General features: G+C 45.7%; 1 protein-coding gene across 1 annotated transcript in view; it reads right to left on the bottom strand.

Annotated features, from left to right (window-relative positions):
- Positions 1 to 24300, bottom strand: part of BANK1 (B cell scaffold protein with ankyrin repeats 1) — a 437320-nt gene that overhangs the window by 333754 nt on the left and 79266 nt on the right. The window contains exon 2 of the mRNA XM_073601593.1: positions 18945 to 19343. Coding sequence (XP_073457694.1) covers positions 18945 to 19343 — 399 coding nt within the window. The remainder of the gene's footprint in view (positions 1 to 18944; positions 19344 to 24300) is intronic.

Raw genomic sequence — 24300 nt, 5'->3', positions numbered from 1 at the left:
AAAAAAAGGGTCTTATATCTCACATTTACTCACATTTGCTCTCTGCTATACAAGACACTGCAAATTTACCATGCAGACGTGGATGGATAGAGGACCTGGGAGAGGTAAACGAGGATATCTGGGACACATGCCTTCAGACAGGGCCATTAACTTCAGTATCACAAACACATAGACTTTCGCATTTATTCTTGCTACATAGAGCTTATTGTACGCCAATACAATTACATAGATGGGGCAGAAGGGATTCTCCCTTGTGCCCTAAAAGGTGTAGAGAAGAGGGGTCACTGATTCATTTGATGTGGCGCTGCCCCAAGTTACACCGTTATTGGGGCGATGTTACCGATACAATTTCATCAGTATTTCAAATTAGGGTCCCCTTGGATCCCCTGATATGTATTTTGGGAGCAATTGATGAAGAAATATACCCCCCTCCTAATAATATAGCAATAATCAGATTATTATATCTGGCCCGTAAGTTAGTGGCCAGATTCTGGCTATCTGTAAATGTTCCAACCAAAAAACAATGGATAGAACAGGTAAATTATATCCTTATCAGAGAACATCTAACATATCAGCATAGAAATGCATCTCGAAAATTTAACTCTATATGGCGACCTTGGTTGGACTCCCCGGGATTGGCACCCCCACAATTAATTATGCACAGAATATTTCAAGTTTAAGTGTATACTGCTTGTTTGACAGAGGCGGTAATTGGTGTATTTATGCTGTGTATCCGGGAGACTGAACCTAATTGTGCAGACCAGGAGCAAGGTTTATGGTTAGATGACCAGTTTGTCATCTGGTAGCTGTGTTGGGTGGGAGAGTATTTGTTCTCTTACGCAATACGGTTTGTTGTTATATAAAGGTAAAACCTATTTGATGCCACTGCTGTAACAATCTTTATTTACATTGAATACACATGGTCAAGAAAGCATTGAATGATCTGAGTTCACAACATATATGATGTCATATTTAATGCTTGACTGTCTACTATGTAACTTGTCTTTTGTGGCTCAATAAAGAATTTTCTGATTTAAAAAAAAAAATTATACAGTGCAAACACTGTAGCCATGAAAGATACAGCCACAGCACATGTGATCATCATTATCATGCTGATGACCACACTGTACTTCATCTGGCTGTACTGTATATAGGCTGTACAGTGTGATCATCAGCATGATAATGATGATCACAGGTGCTGTGGCTGTATCTTTCATGGCTACAATGTTTGCACTGTATAATTTTACTCCGGGCTTTTTTTCAGCTGAAATGTAGCACTCCTGAAATTTGCACTCTGCATGTAGCACACCCTGGACCCTGGACTCTGTACGTAGCACACCCTGGACCCTGTACTCTGCACGTAGCACACCCTGGACCTTGTACTCTGCACGTAGCACACCCTGGACCCTGTACTCTGCACGTAGCACACCCTGGACCCTGTACTCTGCACGTAGCACACCCTGGACCCTGTACTCTGCACGTAGCACACCCTGGACCCTGTACTCTGCACGTAGCACACCCTGGACCCTGTACTCTGCACGTAGCACACCCTGGACCCTGTACTCTGTACGTAGCACACCCTGGACCCTGTACTCTGCACGTAGCACACCCTGGACCCTGTACTCTGTACTCTGGACTTAGCACACCCTGGACCCTGTACTCTGTACTCTGCACGTAGCACACCCTGGACCCTGGACTCTGCACGTAGCACACCCTGGACCCTGTACTCTGACTCTGTACGTAGCACACCCTGGACCCTGTACTCTGCACGTAGCACACCCTGGACCCTGTACTCTGCACGTAGCACACCCTGGACCCTATACTCTGCACGTAGCACACTCTGGACCCTGTACTCTGTACATAGCATACCCTGGACCCTATACTCTGCACGTAGCACACCCTGGACCCTGTACTCTGTACTCTGTATGTAGTACACCCTGGACCCTGTACTCTGCACGTAGCACACCCTGGATCCTGTACTCTGTACTCTGCACGTAGCACACCCTGGACCCTGTACTCTGTACGTAGCACACCCTGGACCCTGTACTCTGTACTCTGTACGTAGCACACCCTGGACCCTGTACTCTGCACGTAGCACTCCTGAAATCTGCACTCTGCATGTAGCACACCCTGGACCCTGTACTCTGTACGTAGCACACCCTGGACCCTGTACTCTGCACATAGCACACCCTGGACCCTGTACTCTGACTCTGTACGTAGTACACCCTGGACCCTGTACTCTGTACTCTGTACGTAGCACACCCTGGACCCTATACTCTGCACGTAGCACACCCTGGATCCTGTACTCTGTACTCTGTACGTAGCACACCCTGGACCCTGTACTCTGCACGTAGCACACCCTGGACCCTGTACTCTGTACTCTGCACGTAGCATACCCTGGACCCTGTACTCTGTACGTAGCACACCCTGGACCCTGTACTCTGTACTCTGTACGTAGCACACCCTGGACCCTGTACTCTATACGTAGCACACCCTGGACCCTGTACTCTGCACGTAGCACACCCTGGACCCTGTACTCTATACGTAGCACACCCTGGACCCTGTACTCTATACGTAGCACACCCTGGACCCTGTACTCTGCACGTAGCACACCCTGGACCCTGTACTCTGCACGTAGCACACCCTGGACCCTGTACTCTGCACGTAGCACACCCTGGACCCTGTACTCTGCACGTAGCACACCCTGGACCCTGTACTCTGCACGTAGCACACCCTGGACCCTGTACTTTGCACGTAGCACACCCTGGACCCTGTACTCTGCACGTAGCACACCCTGGACCCTGTACTCTGTACATAGCACACCCTGGACCCTGTACTCTGTACTCTGTACTCTGTACGTAGCACACCCTGGACCCTGTACTCTATACGTAGCACACCCTGGACCCTGTACTCTGCACGTAGCACACCCTGGACTCCGTACTCTATATGTAGCACACCCTGGACCCTGTACTCTGCACGTAGCACACCCTGGACCCTGTACTCTGCACGTAGCACACCCTGGACCCTGTACTCTGCACGTAGCACACCCTGGACCCTGTACTCTGCACGTAGCACACCCTGGACCCTGTACTCTGCACGTAGCACACCCTGGACCCTGTACTCTGCACGTAGCACACTCTGGACCCTGTACTCTGTACTCTGTACGTAGCACACCCTGGACCCTGTACTCTATACGTAGCACACCCTGGACCCTGTACTCTGCACGTAGCACACCCTGGACCCCGTACTCTATATGTAGCACACCCTGGACCCTGTACTCTGCACGTAGCACACCCTGGACCCTGTACTCTGCACGTAGCACACCCTGGACCCTGTACTCTGCACGTAGCACACCCTGGACCCTGTACTCTGCACGTAGCACACCCTGGACCCTGTACTCTGCACGTAGCACACCCTGGACCCTGTACTCTGCACGTAGCACACCCTGGACCCTGTACCCTGTACGCAGCACACCCTGGACCCTGTGCTCTGCACGTAGCCCACCCTGGACCCTGTACTCTGTACTCTGGACTTAGCACACCCTGGACCCTGTACCCTGTATGTAGCACACCCTGGACCCTGTACTCTGTACTCTGCACGTAGCACACCCTGGACCCTGGACTCTGTACGTAGCACACCCTGGACCCTGTACTCTGCATGTAGCACACCCTGGACCCTGTACTCTGACTCTGTACGTAGCACACCCTGGACCCTGTACTCTGCACGTAGCACACCCTGGACCCTGTACTCTGTACGTAGCACACCCTGGACCCTATACTCTGCACGTAGCACACCCTGGACCCTGTACTCTGTACTCTGTACGTAGCACACCCTGGACCCTATACTCTGCACGTAGCACACCCTGGACCCTGTACTCTGTACTCTGTATGTAGCACACCCTGGACCCTGTACTCTGCACGTAGCACACCCTGGACCCTGTACTCTGTACTCTGCACTCTGTACGTAGCACACCCTGGACCCTGTACTCTGTACTCTGTACGTAGCACACCCTGGACCCTGTATTATGCACGTAGCACTCCTGAAATCTGCACTCTGCATGTAGCACACCCTGGACCCTGTACTCTGTACGTAGCACACCCTGGACCCTGTACTCTGCACATAGCACACCCTGGACTCTGTACTCTGACTCTGTATGTAGCACACCCTGGACCCTGTACTCTGCACGTAGCACACCCTGGACCCTGTACTCTGCACGTAGCACACCCTGGACCCTGTACTCTGCACGTAGCACACCCTGGACCCTGTACTCTGTACTCTGTACGTAGCACACCCTGGACCCTATACTCTGCACGTAGCACACCCTGGATCCTGTACTCTGTACTCTGTACGTAGCACACCCTGGACCCTGTACTCTGTACTCTGTACGTAGCACACCCTGGACCCTGTATTATGCACGTAGCACTCCTGAAATCTGCACTCTGCATGTAGCACACCCTGGACCCTGTACTCTGCACATAGCACACCCTGGACCCTATACTCTGACTCTGTATGTAGCACACCCTGGACCCTGTACTCTGCACGTAGCACACCCTGGACCCTGTACTCTGCACGTAGCACACCCTGGACCCTGTACTCTGCACGTAGCACACCCTGGACCCTGTACTCTGTACTCTGTACGTAGCACACCCTGGACCCTATACTCTGCACGTAGCACACCCTGGATCCTGTACTCTGTACGTAGCACACCCTGGACCCTGTACTCTGTACTCTGCACGTAGCACACCCTGGACCCTGTACTCTGTACGTAGCACACCCTGGACCCTGTACTCTGTACTCTGTACGTAGCACACCCTGGACCCTGTACTCTGACTCTGTATGTAGCACACCCTGGACCCTGTACTCTGCACGTAGCACACCCTGGACCCTGTACTCTGTACTCTGTACGTAGCACACCCTGGACCCTATATTCTGCATGTAGCACACCCTGGATCCTGTACTCTGTACTCTGTACGTAGCACACCCTGGACCCTCTACTCTGTACTCTGCACGTAGCACACCCTGGACCCTGTACTCTGTACGTAGCACACCCTGGACCCTGTACTCTGCACGTAGCACACCCTGGACCCTGTACTCTGCACGTAGCACACCCTGGACCCTGTGCTCTGCACATAGCACACCCTGGACCCTGTACTCTGCACGTAGCACACCATGGACCCTGTACTCTGCACGTAGCACACCCTGGACCCTGTACTCTGCACGTAGCACACCCTGGACCCTGTACTCTGTACTCTGTATGTAGCACACCCTGGACCCTGTACTCTGTACTCTGTACGTAGCACACCCTGGACCCTGTACTCTATACGTAGCACACCCTGGACCCTGTACTCTGCACGTATCACACCCTGGACCCTGTACTCTAAACGTAGCACACCCTGGACCCTGTACTCTATACGTAGCACACCCTGGACCCTGTACTCTATACGTAGCACACCCTGGACCCTGTACTCTATATGTAGCACACCCTGGACCCTGTACTCTATATGTAGCACACCCTGGACCCTGTACGCTGCACGTAGCACACCCTGGACCCTGTACTCTGTACGTAGCACACCCTGGACCCTGTACTCTGTACGTAGCACACCCTGGACCCTGTACTCTGCACATAGCACACCCTGGACCCTGTACTCTGCACATAGCACACCCTGGACCCTGTACTCTGCACATAGCACACCCTGGACTCTGTACTCTGCACGTAGCACACCCTGAACTCTTTACTCTGTACGCAGCACACCCTGGACCCTGTACTCTGCACGTAGCACACTTTGGACCCTGTACTCTGCACGTAGCCCACCCTGGACCCTGTACACTGCATGTAGCACACCCTGGACCTTGTACTCTGTACTTTGCACATACTGTAGCACACCCTGGACCCTGTACTCTGCACGTAGCACACCCTGGACCCTGTACTCTGCACATAGCACACCCTGGACCCTGTACTCTGCACATAGCACACCCTGGACTCTGTACTCTGCACGTAGCACACCCTGAACTCTTTACTCTGTACGCAGCACACCCTGGACCCTGTACTCTGCACGTAGCACACTTTGGACCCTGTACTCTGCACGTAGCCCACCCTGGACCCTGTACACTGCATGTAGCACACCCTGGACCTTGTACTCTGTACTTTGCACATACTGTAGCACACCCTGGACCCTGTACTCTGCACGTAGCACACCCTGGACCCTGTACTCTGCACGTAGCACACCCTGGACCCTGTACTCTGCACGTAGCACACCCTGGACCCTGTAATCTTCATGTAGCACACACTGGACCCTGTACTCTGCACATAGCACACCCTGGACCTTGTACTCTGTACTCTGTACGTAGCACATCCTGGACCCTGTACTCTGCACGTAGCACACCCTGGACCCTGTACTCTGCACGTAGCACACCCTGGACCCTGTACTCTGCACGTAGCACACCCTGGACCCTGTACTCTGCACGTAGCACACCCTGGACCCTGTACTCTGCACGTAGCACACCCTGGACCTTGTACTCTGTACTTTGCACATACTGTAGCACACCCTGGACCCTGTACTCTGCACGTAGCACACCCTGGACCCTGTACTCTGCACGTAGCACACCCTGGACCCTGTACTCTGCACGTAGCACACCCTGGACCCTGTAATCTTCATGTAGCACACCCTGGACCCTGTACTCTGCACGTTGCACACCCTGGACCTTGTACTCTGTACTCTGTACGTAGCACATCCTGGACCCTGTACTCTGCACGTAGCACACCCTGGACCCTGTACTCTGCACGTAGCACACCCTGGACCCTGTACTCTGCACGTAGCACACCCTGGACCCTGTACTCTGCACGTAGCACACCCTGGACCCTGTACTCTGCACGTAGCACACCCTGGACCCTGTACTTTGCACGTAGCACACCCTGGACTCTGTACTTTGCAAGTAGCAGACCCTGGACTCTGTACTTTGCAAGTAGCAGACCCTGGACTCTGTATGTAGCATACTCTGGACTCTGCACGTAGCACACCCTGAACTCTGCACGTAGCACACTCTGGACTCTGCACGTAGCACACCCTGAACTCTGCACGTAGCACACCCTGAACTCTGTACGCAGCACACCCTGGACCCTGTACTCTGCACGTAGCACACTTTGGACCCTGTACTCTGCACGTAGCCCACCCTGGACCCTGTACACTGCATGTAGCACACCCTGGACCTTGTACTCTGTACTTTGCACATACTGTAGCACACCCTGGACCCTGTACTCTGCACGTAGCACACCCTGGACCCTGTACTCTGCACTTAGCACACCCTGGACCCTGTACTCTGCACGTAGCACACCCTGGACCCTGTAATCTTCATGTAGCACACACTGGACCCTGTACTCTGCACATAGCACACCCTGGACCTTGTACTCTGTACTCTGTACGTAGCACATCCTGGACCCTGTACTCTGCACGTAGCACACCCTGGACCCTGTACTCTGCATGTAGCACACCCTGGACCCTGTACTCTGCACGTAGCACACCCTGGACCCTGTACTCTGCACGTAGCACACCCTGGACCCTGTACTCTGCACGTAGCACACCCTGGACCCTGTAATCTTCATGTAGCACACCCTGGACCCTGTACTCTGCACGTTGCACACCCTGGACCTTGTACTCTGTACTCTGTACGTAGCACATCCTGGACCCTGTACTCTGCACGTAGCACACCCTGGACCCTGTACTCTGCACGTAGCACACCCTGGACCCTGTACTCTGCACGTAGCACACCCTGGACCCTGTACTCTGCACGTAGCACACCCTGGACCCTGTACTCTGCACGTAGCACACCCTGGACCCTGTACTTTGCACGTAGCACACCCTGGACTCTGTACTTTGCAAGTAGCAGACCCTGGACTCTGTATGTAGCATACTCTGGACTCTGCACGTAGCACACCCTGAACTCTGCACGTAGCACACCCTGAACTCTGCACGTAGCACACCCTGAACTCTGCACGTAGCACACCCTGAACTCTGCACGTAGCACACCCTGAACTCTGCACGTAGCACACCATGAACTCTGCACGTAGCACACCCTGAACCCTGCACGTAGCACACCCTGAACCCTGCACGTAGCACACCCTGAACTCTGCACGTAGCACACCCTGAACTCTGCACGTAGCACACCCTGAACTCTGCACGTAGCACACCCTGTCTATACTGGGCCCTACGATTTCTAATAGTGGCCCTGATGATAGGACAGTGGAGAGAATAACTCTGATTCACTGCATCAACAGCCTGATTTGGCTGCACCCAGTGGCAAGAAGAAAGTTCAGGGGGAGGCATTTTGGAAAGTAGAAGTTATTGGTGGGACCCATAAGCAGGAGCATGCAGAGAACGCCAGCAGGGGCTGGGGAGCAAGCGGCCTGTGGAACAGGAGATGTTGGTTGGAGAAAAAACTGCAGCAGAGAGTGCTGTGTACAAAACTAGGTGAGGCATGAGGAGTGAAAGCCAGGGGAGAGAGCAGCTGTGCAGGAAAAACCACCTGGAAGCAATGGCAAAGCCTGTGTATACACAGAGGCAAAGCAGCTCTCTCTGTACACGGTTAGGACACCCCAATTATACAGAATCTCAGCCCTAAATGTAAAGAAAAGCCCCTCTATAAACAGCCTTACAGACTGACTGGTTTAGAAACCAGACATTGAAGCCTAAGTTTACTATTTGCTTCACTAACAGATGTCCCTGTTGGGGGCACTGTATATACTGTATTTATACACTACAATTTGTCACAGCATGGCAGGCATGCTAAATATTATTCTCTGGGTACTCAAGGCTGAACCCCCCCAGGAAAAAATATTATCTACAGCCCTGCTTAAATGTATAGGGACACCCAGCAATAGCACAATGGCAAAGAAGGTAACTAGTGCGTCCCCCCCCCACCAATTCACCAACACTACAAACAAAAGGCAACCACCTCAACCTATAACTGGCCTTTGCAACAAGAAGCACATGGAAGGGCGACCCATGTCAAAACACAACAAAGAAAAATTCCCAGCTCACTTACCAACCAGCCTAACAATTCATGTTAAAACCAGGGGGTTAATTTGCACACATTTGCAAATATATGCATAAGCTGCAGGACCACTTTAGGACACCCTAGTTTACTGCAGTCCTAAGTTGGAGTACATATATAATAATGGATATATTAAGTGCAGGTATGCCTGGAGGAAGCCCACCCTTCCTTAAAGGTATAGGAACACAATAGACACCCATCTGGGGTGTATAATAGCCGCTAGCAATAATCAAATGTAAAATCGATCAACCTGGGTACATTCAGACTGCCCATACATGGTTCAAATCTCAACCGGTCCCTGTTGAACCAATTGAGATTCAAACCATCTATGGCCGGTTTAAAAGTGGATGCTACTGACAAGATTTTAAAAGAATACCGCAAAGAAAAAATAATTAAATCATGTAATCATTAATAAAGAGATTTGCCAGGGGGGCCATACCATAAAGCAAAAGTGCAAGACATTTACAAATCAGCTTTAAAATAAAACTGCAATAATTCAGGATGGAAATCAGCAGAGATTGGGAGGGTGGGTCAAAACCCCAAAAACAGAGAGGGAAAAGATGATACAAGATGTAATTTTTAATCAACCAAGAAGTCTTATATTTTTTATTTAATATTTTTTTGCTGTTCATTTTGTGTTCTTTATTACATTATTTTTTTCCTTTCAGATGTTGTTTTTGTGGTCCTAATAATTGTTTGTTGTTCTTTTTGTTTTTCTTTTATGCTTTGGGTAGATTTCCCAGGGTGCTGTTGTTTGCCTCATCGCTTCCGGATCTGTGACACCTTACACAACTACATATCGGCATTATGATGCACCACCCATTCACGTAAAAGCGGCCTACATAATGTTTTGTGTGTACGTACGCTCTGGACATCATCATCCTCTAATGCAAGGCACATTTGCCTTGATGCCATTTTGGCCACATGATCAGCTGGCGGGGTATATGTTTTTTTTTTTTTTTTTTTCCCCCAAAGGCGGTGCCTCCTTACGTTTGGGTGGGACCTGGAACCTATAAATATTGGGGGTAATTAGGATGGGGTCCCTTTTGCCTTTGAAACATTCCTGGTAATTCAACTGGGCCACAGGTATCCTGAAGGAATATTGAGCATTGTTTGTACTATTGCAATGGGGCTCAATATGGAGCATGGATTTTATGTGGAAGGGGATGTTTCTATTCTTGTACAGCACTCACGTATATTATTCTGGTTATACAGTATATTCAATTTCTTATGCTGCCTTATTCGGGAGCTTTTATGCCCTGTACACCCGGTCCGGATTATCCGATGGAAAAAGTGCGATTGGATTGTGTTGTCAGAAATTCCGATCGTGTGTGGGCTCCATTGGACTTTTTCCATCGGAATTTCCGACACACAAAGTTTGAGAGCAGGCTATAAAATTTTCCGCCAACAAAATCTGATCGGTTAAATTCCGATCGTGTGTACACAAATCCGATGCACAAAGTGCCACGCATGCTCAGCATAAATTAAGAGATGAAAGCTATTGGCTACTGCCCCGTTTATAGTCCCGACGTACGTGTTTTACGTCACCGCGTTCAGAACGATTGGATTTTCCGACAACTTTGTGCGACCGTGTGTATGCAAGACAAGTTTGAGCCAACATCCGTCGGAAAAAATCCATGGAAAAAAATCCTTGTCCGATCAATGTCCGATCGTGTGTACAGGGCATAACGTTTGTAGTTGGGTCACAGTTCTCGGATCACTTCCTTTCTTTAGTGTTGCTGTACTTGTTAAGCTCAAGTTGTCTACACATAAAGCTAAAGGGATTGTATCTAATATTAATATTTTGGATTTCTATCTTGATTTGTAATTGACAAACTTATGTATCTGCATATACTGTATAGTAATTTATTTGCTAGATATTGTTACTTTTCATGGATTCATCTTCAATTCCTGTGGCCAGATAAACATTACATCTTGTGCCATCTTTGCCCCCTTGCTCTCCCTGCTTTTGGGTTCTAAACCCTAACAGCTCCTGGGGCAGACATCTTTGGTGATTTTCCTCCAGAAGTATTGCAGTTTTATTTTCAAGCTAATTTTCAAGTGTCTCATATTCCTGCTATTTCTCTTTGCTGTATTCTATAGAGATCTGGTCAGTAGCACCACTCCCGAGGAAGTTAATTTATGTTCATGAAACACATTGAGATATGGGATGTGCTTTGTTTGTTGACTTGATTGTATGAAAACATCCTTAAAAGCAATATGATGGAATGGATAAAGAAATATAATGTATAGCATATGTGAACAGATATTGGAAGAAAAAATAAACTTTTTATTTTTAATCAATCTCCTACATGTGTTATGGGGTTTTATTATATGTATTCTAGTAAATTGTTATTTTATGTTTAGAAGAGAAATATGGCCAAGACTTTTTTTGCCACAGGAGTGTATTTATTTCTGCTTTCCTGTGACTCAGATTCTGCAGTCAGTGGGCTAAATAATGATGTCAATAATGTCAGGATCCACCCAGATGCCTGACCGGCAGCTGATTCAGCCTCTCGGCATGCTGATAAGAACCTGAGCCAGCTGCTCCTGCCCTCTTCACAGCCCAGAGCTCTAGTGAGTGCTGGAGAGGTGGAGCAGAGAGCTGGGGACTGACAGTAATCCCTCACTGCTCAGTAAACACCGAGAACTGAGCAATCAGTGGTCATGCCATCACTCAGTTCTCAGTCTTAAAGCCAGTGGGGGAGAGCTGCAGCTTTGGATTGATGCTGCAGTCATCTAGGTGAGTATGCATGTTTATTTTTTTCGATCACACATTTCTCACTTAACTACTTGACCTCAAGAAGGTTTTACTCTCTTCATGGCCAGGCCATGTTTTGCTATTTAGCATGTTTGGGCTACTTTAACTGCCAATTGCACGGTCATGCAACACTGTACACAATTGAAATTTATACCATTTTCTTTTTACAGAAATAGAGCTTTTGTTTGGTGGTATTTGATCACCACTGGGTTTTTTTATTTTTTGCTATATAAACTAAAAAAGACCAAGAATTTTGAAAAAAACAAAACAATATTTTCTACCTTCTGGTATAAAATAAATCCAATAAAATCTAATTTCTTCATACATTTATTCCAAAATGTATTCTGCTACATGTCTTTGTAAAAAAAAAAAAAATCCCCATAAGTGCATATGAATTGGTTTGTGTAAAAGTTGTAGCATCTACAAACTATGGTATATATACTATATTTGAAAGTTGATCAATCCTGATATACTGGCCTATCTAATTTCCTGAGGCCCTTAAAATGCCAAGACAGTACAAATACCCCCTAAATGACCCATTTTTGGAAAGTAGACTAAGGTATTAGTAAGAGGCATGGCAAATTTATTTTTGGCACAATTTTATTTTAAAATTAAGAAATTAAATAAAATGTTATTAACATTTTTTTTCCTAATTATTGTTTTTACATACTTTCATCAGAGTAGTTCAGTGTCACCATAGTGACACTGTACTGCTCTGGGGGTGATCATGGATTTTATTTATACATTGTTACACTGATTCTGAACTGTAACAGCAATGTTTTCAACAGTCATGAATGGGTTACATTCATAACAGCTGTGATTTCTATTGTGTTCTGTGATTGGTCCACAGCTATCACATGGTACAGGGCGCTGTGATTGTCCCATGTACCATGTGACAGCTGTGGGCCAATAACAGCATCACAATACTAAGCACAGCTGTCACGAATGAAACCCATTCATAACAGTTGTGTTTACATTGTGATCTTGTGTTCAAACTGGCCGGGTTCTGAGGGCCACAATCCACCATGTCCCTCAGCTGGTGACATACATGTATGTAATACAGTAAATGTACTGTGTGCAGGAACTGGTTAAAGTGGTTGTAGTGGTTGTAAATCCTTACATATACCCAGTGAAGTGATTAGCCTTAGGGAATAGCTACTGGAAGGAAGGGGCGGGGAGCTGAAGTTACACTCTGCAGATCTCAGTGAGAAGGACTGTGAAAGCTGACTGGAGAGAAAGACTGAGGCTGTCAATCACAGGCTGTGTCCTGGAGCTCCCCATAACCTTTTTTCTCCTAGTGTCAGGAAAACCTGTCAGAAATGACTCATGCTGTCCCTGGAAAAAATATACTAAACTCAAACATAACGATAAGTCCAATTGAAGCCTATGGGAGCTGAATCTTGTGCCTTTTTGAAGGCTAGTTTATAAGCATTTGTTTAAAAAAGTGACATAGATAGATAAGTACTGCCATGAGGGTACAAATGCAAAAAAAAATAAAAAAGGAAAAAAAAACACTCAGCAGGGAGATGGACTTTTAATGTGGCTTAAAGGACAACATTGAAAATACATAAACCATTTAAATAACAAGCTTAGGGAACCTGCACGTGAAGGCATGAATTGGGATAAAATCTTAGGAACAAAGAACACGGAGGAGAGATGGGTATGCTGGCCTTTTAAGAGAAAAAAGCAGCATGTGATTTACTAGGAAAAGGGGAGCAGTGAGCACACACCCTTGGAAGACAGCTTGTGCCCTATTGAAGGGGTGCAAGGGCTTCATCCCTAAATCCATGTGGTTACAACACATTTGACAGCAAAAGTGAGGTTTAAACAGTCCGTGAGGAGGTGTCACATGGCAGATCATGCTTCAGATGAACGGTTAGCATGGGCACGTTGGGCAGTTGCCCGGGGGCCCCACCTGCCCAGCGACCCCAGCCAAGCATCATTCACAGCCCTCAAAAAAGAGTTTGGGCTGCCTGGGGGTGAGCACCGCCAGCAGCCTGGGTTTGTCGGAGCGATCGTAGGGGAAAGGTAGAGGAGAGCTGCCACCGCCTGGTTGATCAGAGCGTGGGGAACATAACAGCTTCCCTTCAATAGCTGTGTGTTCCCCGCTGCGCGTCGTCGTATACAGCCCCTCACCCTTTTCCGGGCACTTTAATAGACAGATCACCCATCCCAGGATTGGATGGGTGATCTGTCTATCAAAGTGCCCGGACAAGGGGGAGGGGCTGTATACGACGGCGCATGGCGGGGAACACACAGCTATTGAAATGAAACCTGTTATGTTCCACGTGCTCTTATCAACCAGGCGGCGGCTCTCCTCTCCCTTCCCCTACACAGGTAGGCTGCATTGGGGACACATGGCTGCATTGGGGACACAGAGCTGCATTGGGGACACAGGGCTGTATTGGGGACACATGGCTGCAATGGGGACACAGAACTGCATTGGGGACACAGAGCTGCTTTGGGGACACGGGGCTGCTTTGGGGACACTTGGCTGCAATGGGGACACAGAGCTGCATTGGGGACACATGGCTGCAATGGGGACACAGAGCTGCATTGGGGACACATGGCTGCAATGGGGACACAGAGCTGCATTGGGGACACAGAGCTGCAATGGGGACACAAGGCTGCATTGGGGACACATGGCTGCAATGGGGACACAAGGCTGCATTGGGGACACAGAGCTGCACTGGCAGACACAGGCTGCACTGGTGACACAGGCTGCACTGGTGGGCACAGGTTGCATTGGTGACACAGGCTGCACTAGTGGGTACAGGCTGCACTGGGGACACATGGCTGCATTGGGGACACATAGCTGCATTGGGGACACAGGCTGCACTGGCAGACACAGGCTGCATTGGCGGGCACAGGCTGCACTGGTGAGCACAGGTTGCATTGGTGACACAGGCTGCCCTGGTGGACACAGGCTGCACTGGTGACACATAGCTGCATTGGGGAGACATAGCTGCAATGGGGACACAGGCTGCATTGGGGACACAGGCTGCATTGGGGACACAGATAAAGTTGTTAATATCTATTTTTATAATGTAATTTTTCTGCATAAAACATTTAGGTGTCATTTTATGAGATATTTTATGAGGACGTGTTTAGGGGTAGGATTAGGGGTGGGGCGGGGCATGGTAGGGGTTGGGCGGGGCAACTGGTGGCGAGTAACCCCTGAGGCCTGGCTAGTAGCTCAGGACTTGAAATTTTGAGCCCTGATCTTTCAGATGTCACAAAGTTTGTTGCCGCATTGTGCCAGTGCTCAATGGCATCACCAGGGTGGGGCCTGAGGGGGTCACGTCCCCCCCAGTTTTACTGTGTGCTCCCCCAAGTTAAGTACTGTACTGTCTGTTTGTATAACTAAAACAATGGCCGGCGGCTGGCGCCGCGGCTGTCCGAGTTTCCGCCCGCTGAATCACGACTCACTATTGACTGACTGTCAGTCTGTCAGGTGACGTCGCTTGAGACGGCTACCGCTGCTGCTTATGGGAGTTGTAGTCCGCATCGGTGGCTGCATGCTCAAGCTCCCTGCTCCCAGGGGGTGGAGTCAGTCACTCTGAGGAGAGCAGCGCAGCCAGCCTACCGCGTGCTACAACTCCCATCGCCGCCGTGCCGTGGTCGGATATTTTGCCTGGCTCTGCCACGTGAAACGGTAGGTGAATCCAGAAATAAAGGAGTTGTTTTACTGGACAAATAGTGTGCCAGTGGCAAGAGTGGGTAAATTACAAAAGAAAAAACCCTGATACTTGACATTTCTGTTCTTCTGTCCAGTAATCCAGCCTCCATGATCCCTGAATATTAGTGCGCTTTTCTCCTGCAAATAACTTCCTGGTCACAGAAGCCTCTTCCATATTAATTCCCACTATTGGTTTATTACTTTCATAGGATGCTCCATACATTTTTGCAATCCAACTTTTTTATACAGTTTTAGATTAATCAAAACTATGTAATTATGAGGGCCTATGTAAACAAACCAATCAATCTGTATGAAACATGCCCTATATAGATCTATAGTTGTTAGTAGGTCTAAAGTGCTCAGATTATAATTTGTATGGTTAATCTGGTCCTGGGGAACAGTTTTTTTCTTTTTTTTATAATTCACAGGTCCTAGGGTACTGTTTTTTTTTAATTACCTTTGCCAGCTCCTTGTTTAAACACTGATTTTGTTGGAAGTACCAATAAGTATAGCCTTATTGATAATTTGCATTTTTATTCTCGTGCATGATTGTGTAGACAGGGCCCCAGCGTTTAACCCCTTCCCAGCGAGCGTACGCAGATATGTCTCCTCGGCTTTCGGGGGTTATACCGGGATGATGCCCGCAGTTGCAGGCATCATCCCGGTACCGTTTTTTAGAGTGGGCAATCGGCTATCCAGGGATAACAACCGATGTGGCTAAAAAGCCGCTCCATTGTTATCCCGGAGGAGCAGGAGGGGACATCCCCCCTCCCTCCGCCTCTCGCCGCTCTGACCGGCCTCCCGTCCCACCGGGAGACCCGATCCTTGATCCGCCACTTCCGGTGGCTAGAGAGAGACTGGCACGAAGACAGAAATGGCTTTGTTCCAGTCTCCTGAATGTAAACACGGAAACAACGTCACAACGTTACTTCCTGTTCATCCTGCCAATGGCGCCGGATTTTAAAAAATATACAGTATTCAGAATCACCGTTTTTGGCGATCTGAATACTTTGAAGTGCAAAGGAGGGATTGGAGGTCTTTTACTCCCGCGATCCCTCCATAAAGAGTACCTGTCACTGCCTATTACTGTCACAAGGGATGTTTACATTCCTTGCGACAGCAATAAAATTGATCAAATTATTTTTTTAAAAAAAAACACAATTTAATGATATAAAAATAAATAAAATAAATAAGAAAAAAAAATTTTTGCGCAGCAAAGAAAACGCATACGGAAGTCGCGCCCGCATATGTAAACAGTGTTCAAATCACACATGTGAGGTATCGCCGCGATCGTCAGAGCGAGACCAATATTTCTAGCACTAGACCTCCTCTGTAACTCTAACCTGGTAACCAAAAAAAAAATTTAAAGCGTCGCCTATGGAGATTTTTAGGTACCGTAGTTTGTCGCCATTCCAAGAGTGCGTGCAATTATAAAGCGTGACATGTTTGGTATCTATTTACTCGGCGTAACATCATCTTTCACATTTTACAAAAAAATTGGGCTAACTTACTATTTAGTTTTCTTAAAATTCATGAAATGTCCCTTTTCCCAAAAAGTTGCGTTTAAAACACCGCTACACAAATACTGTGTGACATAAAATATTGTAACAATCGCCATTTTATTCTCTAGGATCTCTGCTAAAAAATATATAATGTTTGGGGTTCTAAGTAATTTCTAGCAAAAAATATGGATTTTAACTTGTAAACACCAAATGTCAGAAATAGGCTTAGGCGCGAAAGGGATAATGCTCTTAAGATGGCACTGACGGTTAGATTTAGATGCATGTCCAAATCTACCCTTACAGAATGTACTTATTTACAACCAGAATTTATGAGACATGAGTGAAGAAGCATTGTGTAGTTACGATCATGGTTCTGCAAAGTCATTGCAGAGATGCCAACAAAGTCAATTATATGTGTGGGGGAGAATGTTACTTGCAGGGTATGGAACGTATGGTACATGCACTGGGTACCACTTGAAGGAGTGCTATAGTTCTGCCAGCACCCTCATTCACCCTCAGATTAGTAGGGCAATGCCGTCTTCTATTTAATGGCACCATACAGCATCATGTGTTTATATGGTGTAAGTGGGCCAGCCCACTCTGATGTGAGGGGGGCTCTGAGAACTTTGATGTGAGGGGGCTCTGAGAACTCTAATGTGAGGGGGCTCTGAGGACTCTGATGTGAAGGGATTGCCCTGATGTAAAGGAGGGTCCTGATGTGAAATGGGGACTCTCATGTAAAGGGATGTTCCTGATGTAAATGAGGGCTTTGATATGAAAGAGCCTTTTGATATGAAAGGGTGCATTCTGATGGAGCTCCTAATGTTAAGGGGGATCCTGATGTGAAAGTAAGGAACGTTATGTGAAAGTTTTCTAACTTACAGAAACTGCAAAATTAGGGGGAAGAGACTCTCGGGAAGCTTAGAGCAACTGAGAATAAGCATTGCAAAAGCAACTAGTTGGAGCTTTAAGTGATGGCAATCTCACACATTGCAGAGATGGATTAGATTGCAATTACAGTGCACTGGGTTAGTGAATTAACGACCTTGTGTTATGGATATATTGTTGATCAATTTATTAACAAGTTGAATTGCATTTCAGGGTGGATATTATATCAAGGTTATCTAAAATATGGGTGGCAGATGTTTGAACAGGAGTGCAACTTCAGTAATTGTCCTCTAGATAAACCCCTGGGGGAATGGAGCAAGTGCTGCAAACATTAAGAGATTATTCACACTGATGTGGTCATATTGCAGTAACCATACATAATTAAAACTTGTGAATCACATCAAACTTAATACTTTTATTTATGATGCCCATTTATACCATAGGACTTAGGTTGACTTATTAGACGTTCACTAAAATGTACACCATACCCACCCTTTGTTGCATGGCTACAAATAAGTCTCTTCCATACACTATTAAGGGAGCCACAGGATGCCCCAAATGTTTGAGAGCTCAGCAGTATCCCTAATTAAACACGAACATTCACTAAATCCTAGACATATTCTGCATTTGACCCAACATAAATTTGAAGTGTATGTCCAGGATACTTTTTTGTTTCATTTTAGATAGAGTGGGAAAGTATAAAATTAAGGTTTTATTGCTATCCAAGTCTCCATTGGAGAGGTTTCCATCATTTCTTCTCCTGGTGACAACAATTACACCAGAAATAAAGAAAGATTTCCCATGACAACACATACAATTTTTTTTTTTAAAAGTAGGGTAAGAGAATTCCTACATGCTTTTTTGTTGCTGTCTGCATTTCGGTGAAAAGATTGTCACCAGAACAGGAAAAGATGGTATATCTTGCTACCGATCCAGGTAGCAGTAAAAATCTTATTGGGTTTCTAACCTTCCTTACTCTATCCAAAACTAAATGACAAAGAGCTTGGCTGGACTTACACTTACCAGGCTTATTTTATGTTCTCTGCTACATTGGTAATTAAATTACCTGTATTCATGACTGTGGATACAACAGAAATGTATTCATTTGGGTCTTCATCACTTAGAATCACGTGACAGTCTTTTTCCAATGGAAATATTTCATAAAACCCTTCTGGGGATTCCACACCACAAAGCAGGAGAATCACTTTGTGCGATGGTTGTAGAAGATGAAAGAAATAAGCACATTGGTTTCTGCAGAAGGTTTCTAGAAGATAACTTGTCAGTATTAACAGTTTACACTGATAATTGGACTGGCTGAGAAGTTCCAGCATTTCCTCTGATTCACAGTCCAAATTACAAAGAAATACTGCATCTGTGTTTAAATGTGTTTTCAGTAGTTTCTTTAGATATGTGGCCCATTCTTCTCCATTCTTCTCAAAAATCACTAAAAGCTCTTTAGTTGTCTCTGTAAAATAAAATGTGAAATTAAAACCGATTATATATTATTTTCTGCTTGCTATATATGGTCATGCAATTAAAATTTTCTATTCTCCACCACTAAAAAGGTAGGTTTGTGCATATTCATTCTTCTGCAATACCTCATGAATACATGTTAAAATTTACATAATTTGAAGGATTATAGAGAAGGATTTCAGTTATTGTAAAAAAGACTGTCCGTGACAGAATAGACAAGTATTGAGAGCTACACGAGGCCCAGAATTAACACTTTTCACAGAGGTAGATACCATGGTTAATTAGAGAGCTCTGTGGTAAACCATACCTGGTGCAGGGTTCACTGCTGGATATTAAATGCAAACACAAGATGAGAGGCATTGTAGCCTTTATAGAGTGCCCCTTTGAAAATATTTTTAAAAATATATATATGACAGAAAAACAAAAGTAGAGAATGGCCTGACTTCAAATTAAAACTTTAATAAGAGTTTGAATTAAAGAAAAAAAGCTTTGGGTGTTCTCAGACAAATCACTGAATAAACTAATGTACAAAAATAGAAAACATTTTATTAATTAGAAGTTTACACTAATTATGAACTAGGAAGAAAACATTTTCATGGTCTTGCCAGTCGCAGTCCATGTTGGCTGTGACATAGCTTATAAGATCTTCATTATATACTGTACATGTGTTATACATGCAACATGCTGAATGTGTGCTTCTCAGGAATGCTTAGTATAAATCTCTTGTGATATGGTAGTAACATTGGTTAAAAAAACTTGTTTTACTATGAGGCAAAGTTAATGAGAATATATATATATATATATATATATATATATATATATATATATATATACAGAGAGAGAGAGAGAGAGAGAGAGAGAGAGAGAGAGAGAGAAATGTCTTCCTCTTAATTGTTTTTAACTGTTTTCACAATGGTAACATACAGATAATGTCAACTCTGATTATTATAACTATGAAGATATCATAATTTGCCAGGTTAATTTTCAACTTTGTTGAGTTTTTTCAAATTTAGCACTGGGCACAGATTGCCTTTTTTTAAATTTTTTTACTAGGAACAGAGGTGAACTGAATCCTCATCTCCTCTGGGCACTTGGAACCTTTATGATTGCTCATTTTTATTTAATTCGACTACAAACTGTACTGGAAATTTTTACTTTTCAATCATATGCGGTAGCCTGGCTGGCTGGAAGAGTTCGGAAGGTGGACATCCCTTAAACGTCCACTAATGTCAAACCAATAAAGCTGATAGGGCCTACTGATCCTGAGTATTTTCCATCCAGGTGTGTGCGCAAAGGCACCCCCTGGATGAGTACACCCTTAAAAGGACATCTGCTGTTCTACCAAGACAGGTGCCTTAGATTTTTAAGGTTTCAAATAATGAGGAGGATTGGGTACTTCTCCAGTTCCTTTAGTAATCTTTTCCTGGTCCGTAGGATTTTGCCTCCTCGTACCTACCTGGAACTTGCCGCCTGTATGCTGGACCTTTCTGATTTTTCTGTTTTTGTTAGATGATATCCACCCTGACCTGCCAGTGGTCACCCTTGAGATGGCTGTATCCTGTGTACTCCCAAATAGATTGGATCCATCGTCTGATATCTTGAACCAGTTTTATTTTTAAGGCAGGATCCAGTGACCATGGCTTCAGCCATATTGCCCCCCTCACCATAACTGCGGGCAACATCGCTCTTGAAAAAACATCTATTGACATCTACTGCCACCTCTGCCACAGAGTCTCCAGACAATTTCAGCTCTTACAAAGCTGTTACCACCTTGTCTCCCTTCACTTCCTCGAGAAGGGCTTCTTTAAAGGGTAACTCCACTTTCCTTTTCAATCTGCAGGGCTGTAATTTTCTGTAAAATGCAATGCAATATAGCTATCTGGAGGTGTTCTGTACACGTAATGTGTACAGAACACCCAGCAGAAACATAATTTCCTGCTTGTGTGATTGGCTCACAGATTTTTCCAGAAGTCTGCACTAAGATACAAATCAGATTTTTGACATCCACTGCAACGAAAATGTCATTTTTGGTAAGATACTCCCAATAGGAAATCATGTCTAAAGGGATGCAGACCATGCCACTTTCCTCATTAGAGCCCTGCAGGTGCAGCAGCTGGCTGATAATTCTGAAACCACTCCCTCTAGACTTACCGTGCACATGGGCTGGTTATTGCTGGTCTGAAGGCTCCTGCAGATACTACAATAGGCAGGAGCACTTCAGATTTAGATCTAATTTTCAGACTAGAGCAAGATGACGTGTCTTGCCAGTTGCATTAATGATGCCTCCACCATTGGAGGAGACAGCAGCAGGCTGACCTTTGGCTTTTTCAGGGGATACAGTTTTGACAACATGTATACAGGCCTTTTTCTCTGATCCCTTACATTCTTCTACATTAACTCCTCCAGTCATTCAATGAAGGGAAATTAGTACTTTCTAACCTTGTGGAGAGTTTCCTCCACTTCCCCCCAAGCAATTGCGTCCTTAACTGCCCTTGCAAAAGTCTCTATTGGTCAAACGTCAAGGCCTGTGGCCCCTTCATGCCTTCGTCCTCTGACAAGCTTTCCAATTTGGACACCACCTACTGGCTCTGGTTGGAAGTGCTAGGCAATTCAGCTGCTGACTGAGGAGTAGAGGCTTCATGTATTGACTCCCTTTATTATCAGTTGCGAGCGGACATGACATACTAGCTTGTCAGGCAATGACTTTCCACCGCAAACGCAGCAACCATTAGGGCTGGTGACCTATGGTGTTTTTAAATGGGGAGCAATAATAATGAGATTCAAGATTATGACCTTGATCATTGTTGCCTGAATGTCTGTGCCTAAATGGTGACTGTTATGCCCTTTAGAGGGATCCCTCCATCTTAAGGTCCTTGCAGGGCTGTATGCTGCTTGCTCCAGGCAGACTTGACATACTAACTTATCAAGCAATGACTTTCCACCACAAATGCAGCAACTATTAAGGCTGGTAAGCTGTGATATTTGTAGACAGGGAGCAATGCTAATGAGAGGTGAGATGATGACATTGATCAACCTTGCCTGGATGTCTGCTCTTAGATGGTGACTTGTCTTGACCTTTAGAGAGCTCCCTCAATCTTGAGGTTCTTACAGAGCTGTAGATATTGGCTCTCTTTGTCTCAATATCTTCACTATTTACCTAATCCCTTTACCTTAAAAGCAATAGGTGGTCTGACTGGGCAGCATTCCCTATAGAAACAGAGCAAAGCAGCAGACTGAAATGAAAAACAGCATGACACAGTGATCCCAGAACAAGTATTGAGAAGGAGATAGGAAGAGCCGAGGTGAATGCCATAAAGAGCACAGTGATCCCAGAGCAACACTGAGAAGGAGATAGGAAAAGCCCAGGTGAATGCCATAAAAAGGTAAACATACCTGTAAATAATGACCACATAAGCATCCAGCATGCATGAGTAGAGAACTCCACCATGTGTCCCCCATAAATGCCATAAAAACATTTAAAACTGGCACATTTGGTCATTACATCAGTGCCTGAGCATGCTATGATCGCCATCTTGGAAAAGGGTAGGCCAGGAAACTGGCCCCAGAGGCCGCATCACTTCCTGCCTTTACATGTTCAGAGTATATGCTCTGCTGCAGCCATCTTGGAAATGGCAATCACCCACAACGCAGACAGAGAAAATAAGTTAAAAGCATATGGAAAGCAAAGAAAAAAGCTTCCACTTATGCCAAAGCTTGTTTAAAGCTTTCTTTGACAGGCCTGCACCACCAGAATGGGGCTCCAACCATATAGCTCATGTAGAGGCTATACAAGAAGGTCTTCCACCCAGGAGAGGCTGAGCTATGCCCCCCAGACCACCAGCAGGGGCTCCAACCATATAGCTCATTTAGTGGCTGTATAAGAAGGACTTCCACCCAGCAGAGGCTGAACCTGGTTGGGGCGACCATCAGTAAGGGATACCTCGTGACTCCAGTCCTGATCAGGTAAGGACAAAAAGGAGAATGCTACGAGCTGGGTTTGTCTTTGATTTATAGTTAACCAGTCCTATCAGGTTGTGGGGGCGGAACCACAACCCATTGTATGCTGCCACGATGCACCAGGAAAACATATTTGCTAGGTGAACATAAGAAAAAGAGTTTGGATTAAACAAATATTTCTAACAAAATTGCAGCAAAAGTTTTTTTTTTACATTTAACTTTTTCTCAATAAAGGTAGGAGTTACAAGGCTTCAGACTGAAATTGCTATTTTTTATTTCTTCCCGTGTGGTACTTCTGTAAAAATACATCTGAGAAATGATGCATTCAATCATAAAAGAATAATATGCCCTTTTGTCAGCCGCAAAATGCTGTCAGGAGATCTCCAAACATCATCCAAACCGCTGTTCTTTGTTAAAAAGAAAAACAAATGTCACCTTTCTGCCAGTCCATTTCTGGAAGAAAAAAATTCCAAACTTTTTTTGTGCTTCAAACTGAATTTGCATTCTCAACTTTAAATCAAGATATCCATAGAGGAGGATGTGTATAAACTTAATTGATGGTATTGCATTTAGCAACCAGTCATATGTTTTCTTTTAGCATTATTAACAGCTCAAATACATAAATTAAAATCATACTATCCTAAGAAGAAAGATTTTTTTTCAAGAATATTTCACTGTATTACTATTTGACACCGTTTAATGGATAAATTTACTTTTAAAAAAATGGTATCATCCTTTCATCATCATCTTCTCCCTTCCTATTATACCCCCCCCCCCCACCATTGATCTAAAATCCTCAGCCTCCTTAAACCAATGCAGCCTACGCAAGCTCCAGCAAGTCTACAGTCATCTTCTTAAATCAGTGGAGAGATTACAAACACTGAGTGCCTGCCTAGGCTTTCACACATGTATGGGAGCCTATAGCAGCATTTTTTTTCACGGGAAGAAGGAATGTTGTTTTAGCTTTATTTTTATATGCAACTGTCAATTTA

The sequence above is a fragment of the Aquarana catesbeiana genome, linkage group LG01 (assembly GCF_042186555.1).
Source record: "Aquarana catesbeiana isolate 2022-GZ linkage group LG01, ASM4218655v1, whole genome shotgun sequence".
Classification (NCBI taxonomy): domain Eukaryota; kingdom Metazoa; phylum Chordata; class Amphibia; order Anura; family Ranidae; genus Aquarana; species Aquarana catesbeiana.
The sequence above is the reverse complement of the archived record's forward strand: the minus strand, read 5'-3'. Positions and strand labels throughout refer to the sequence as shown.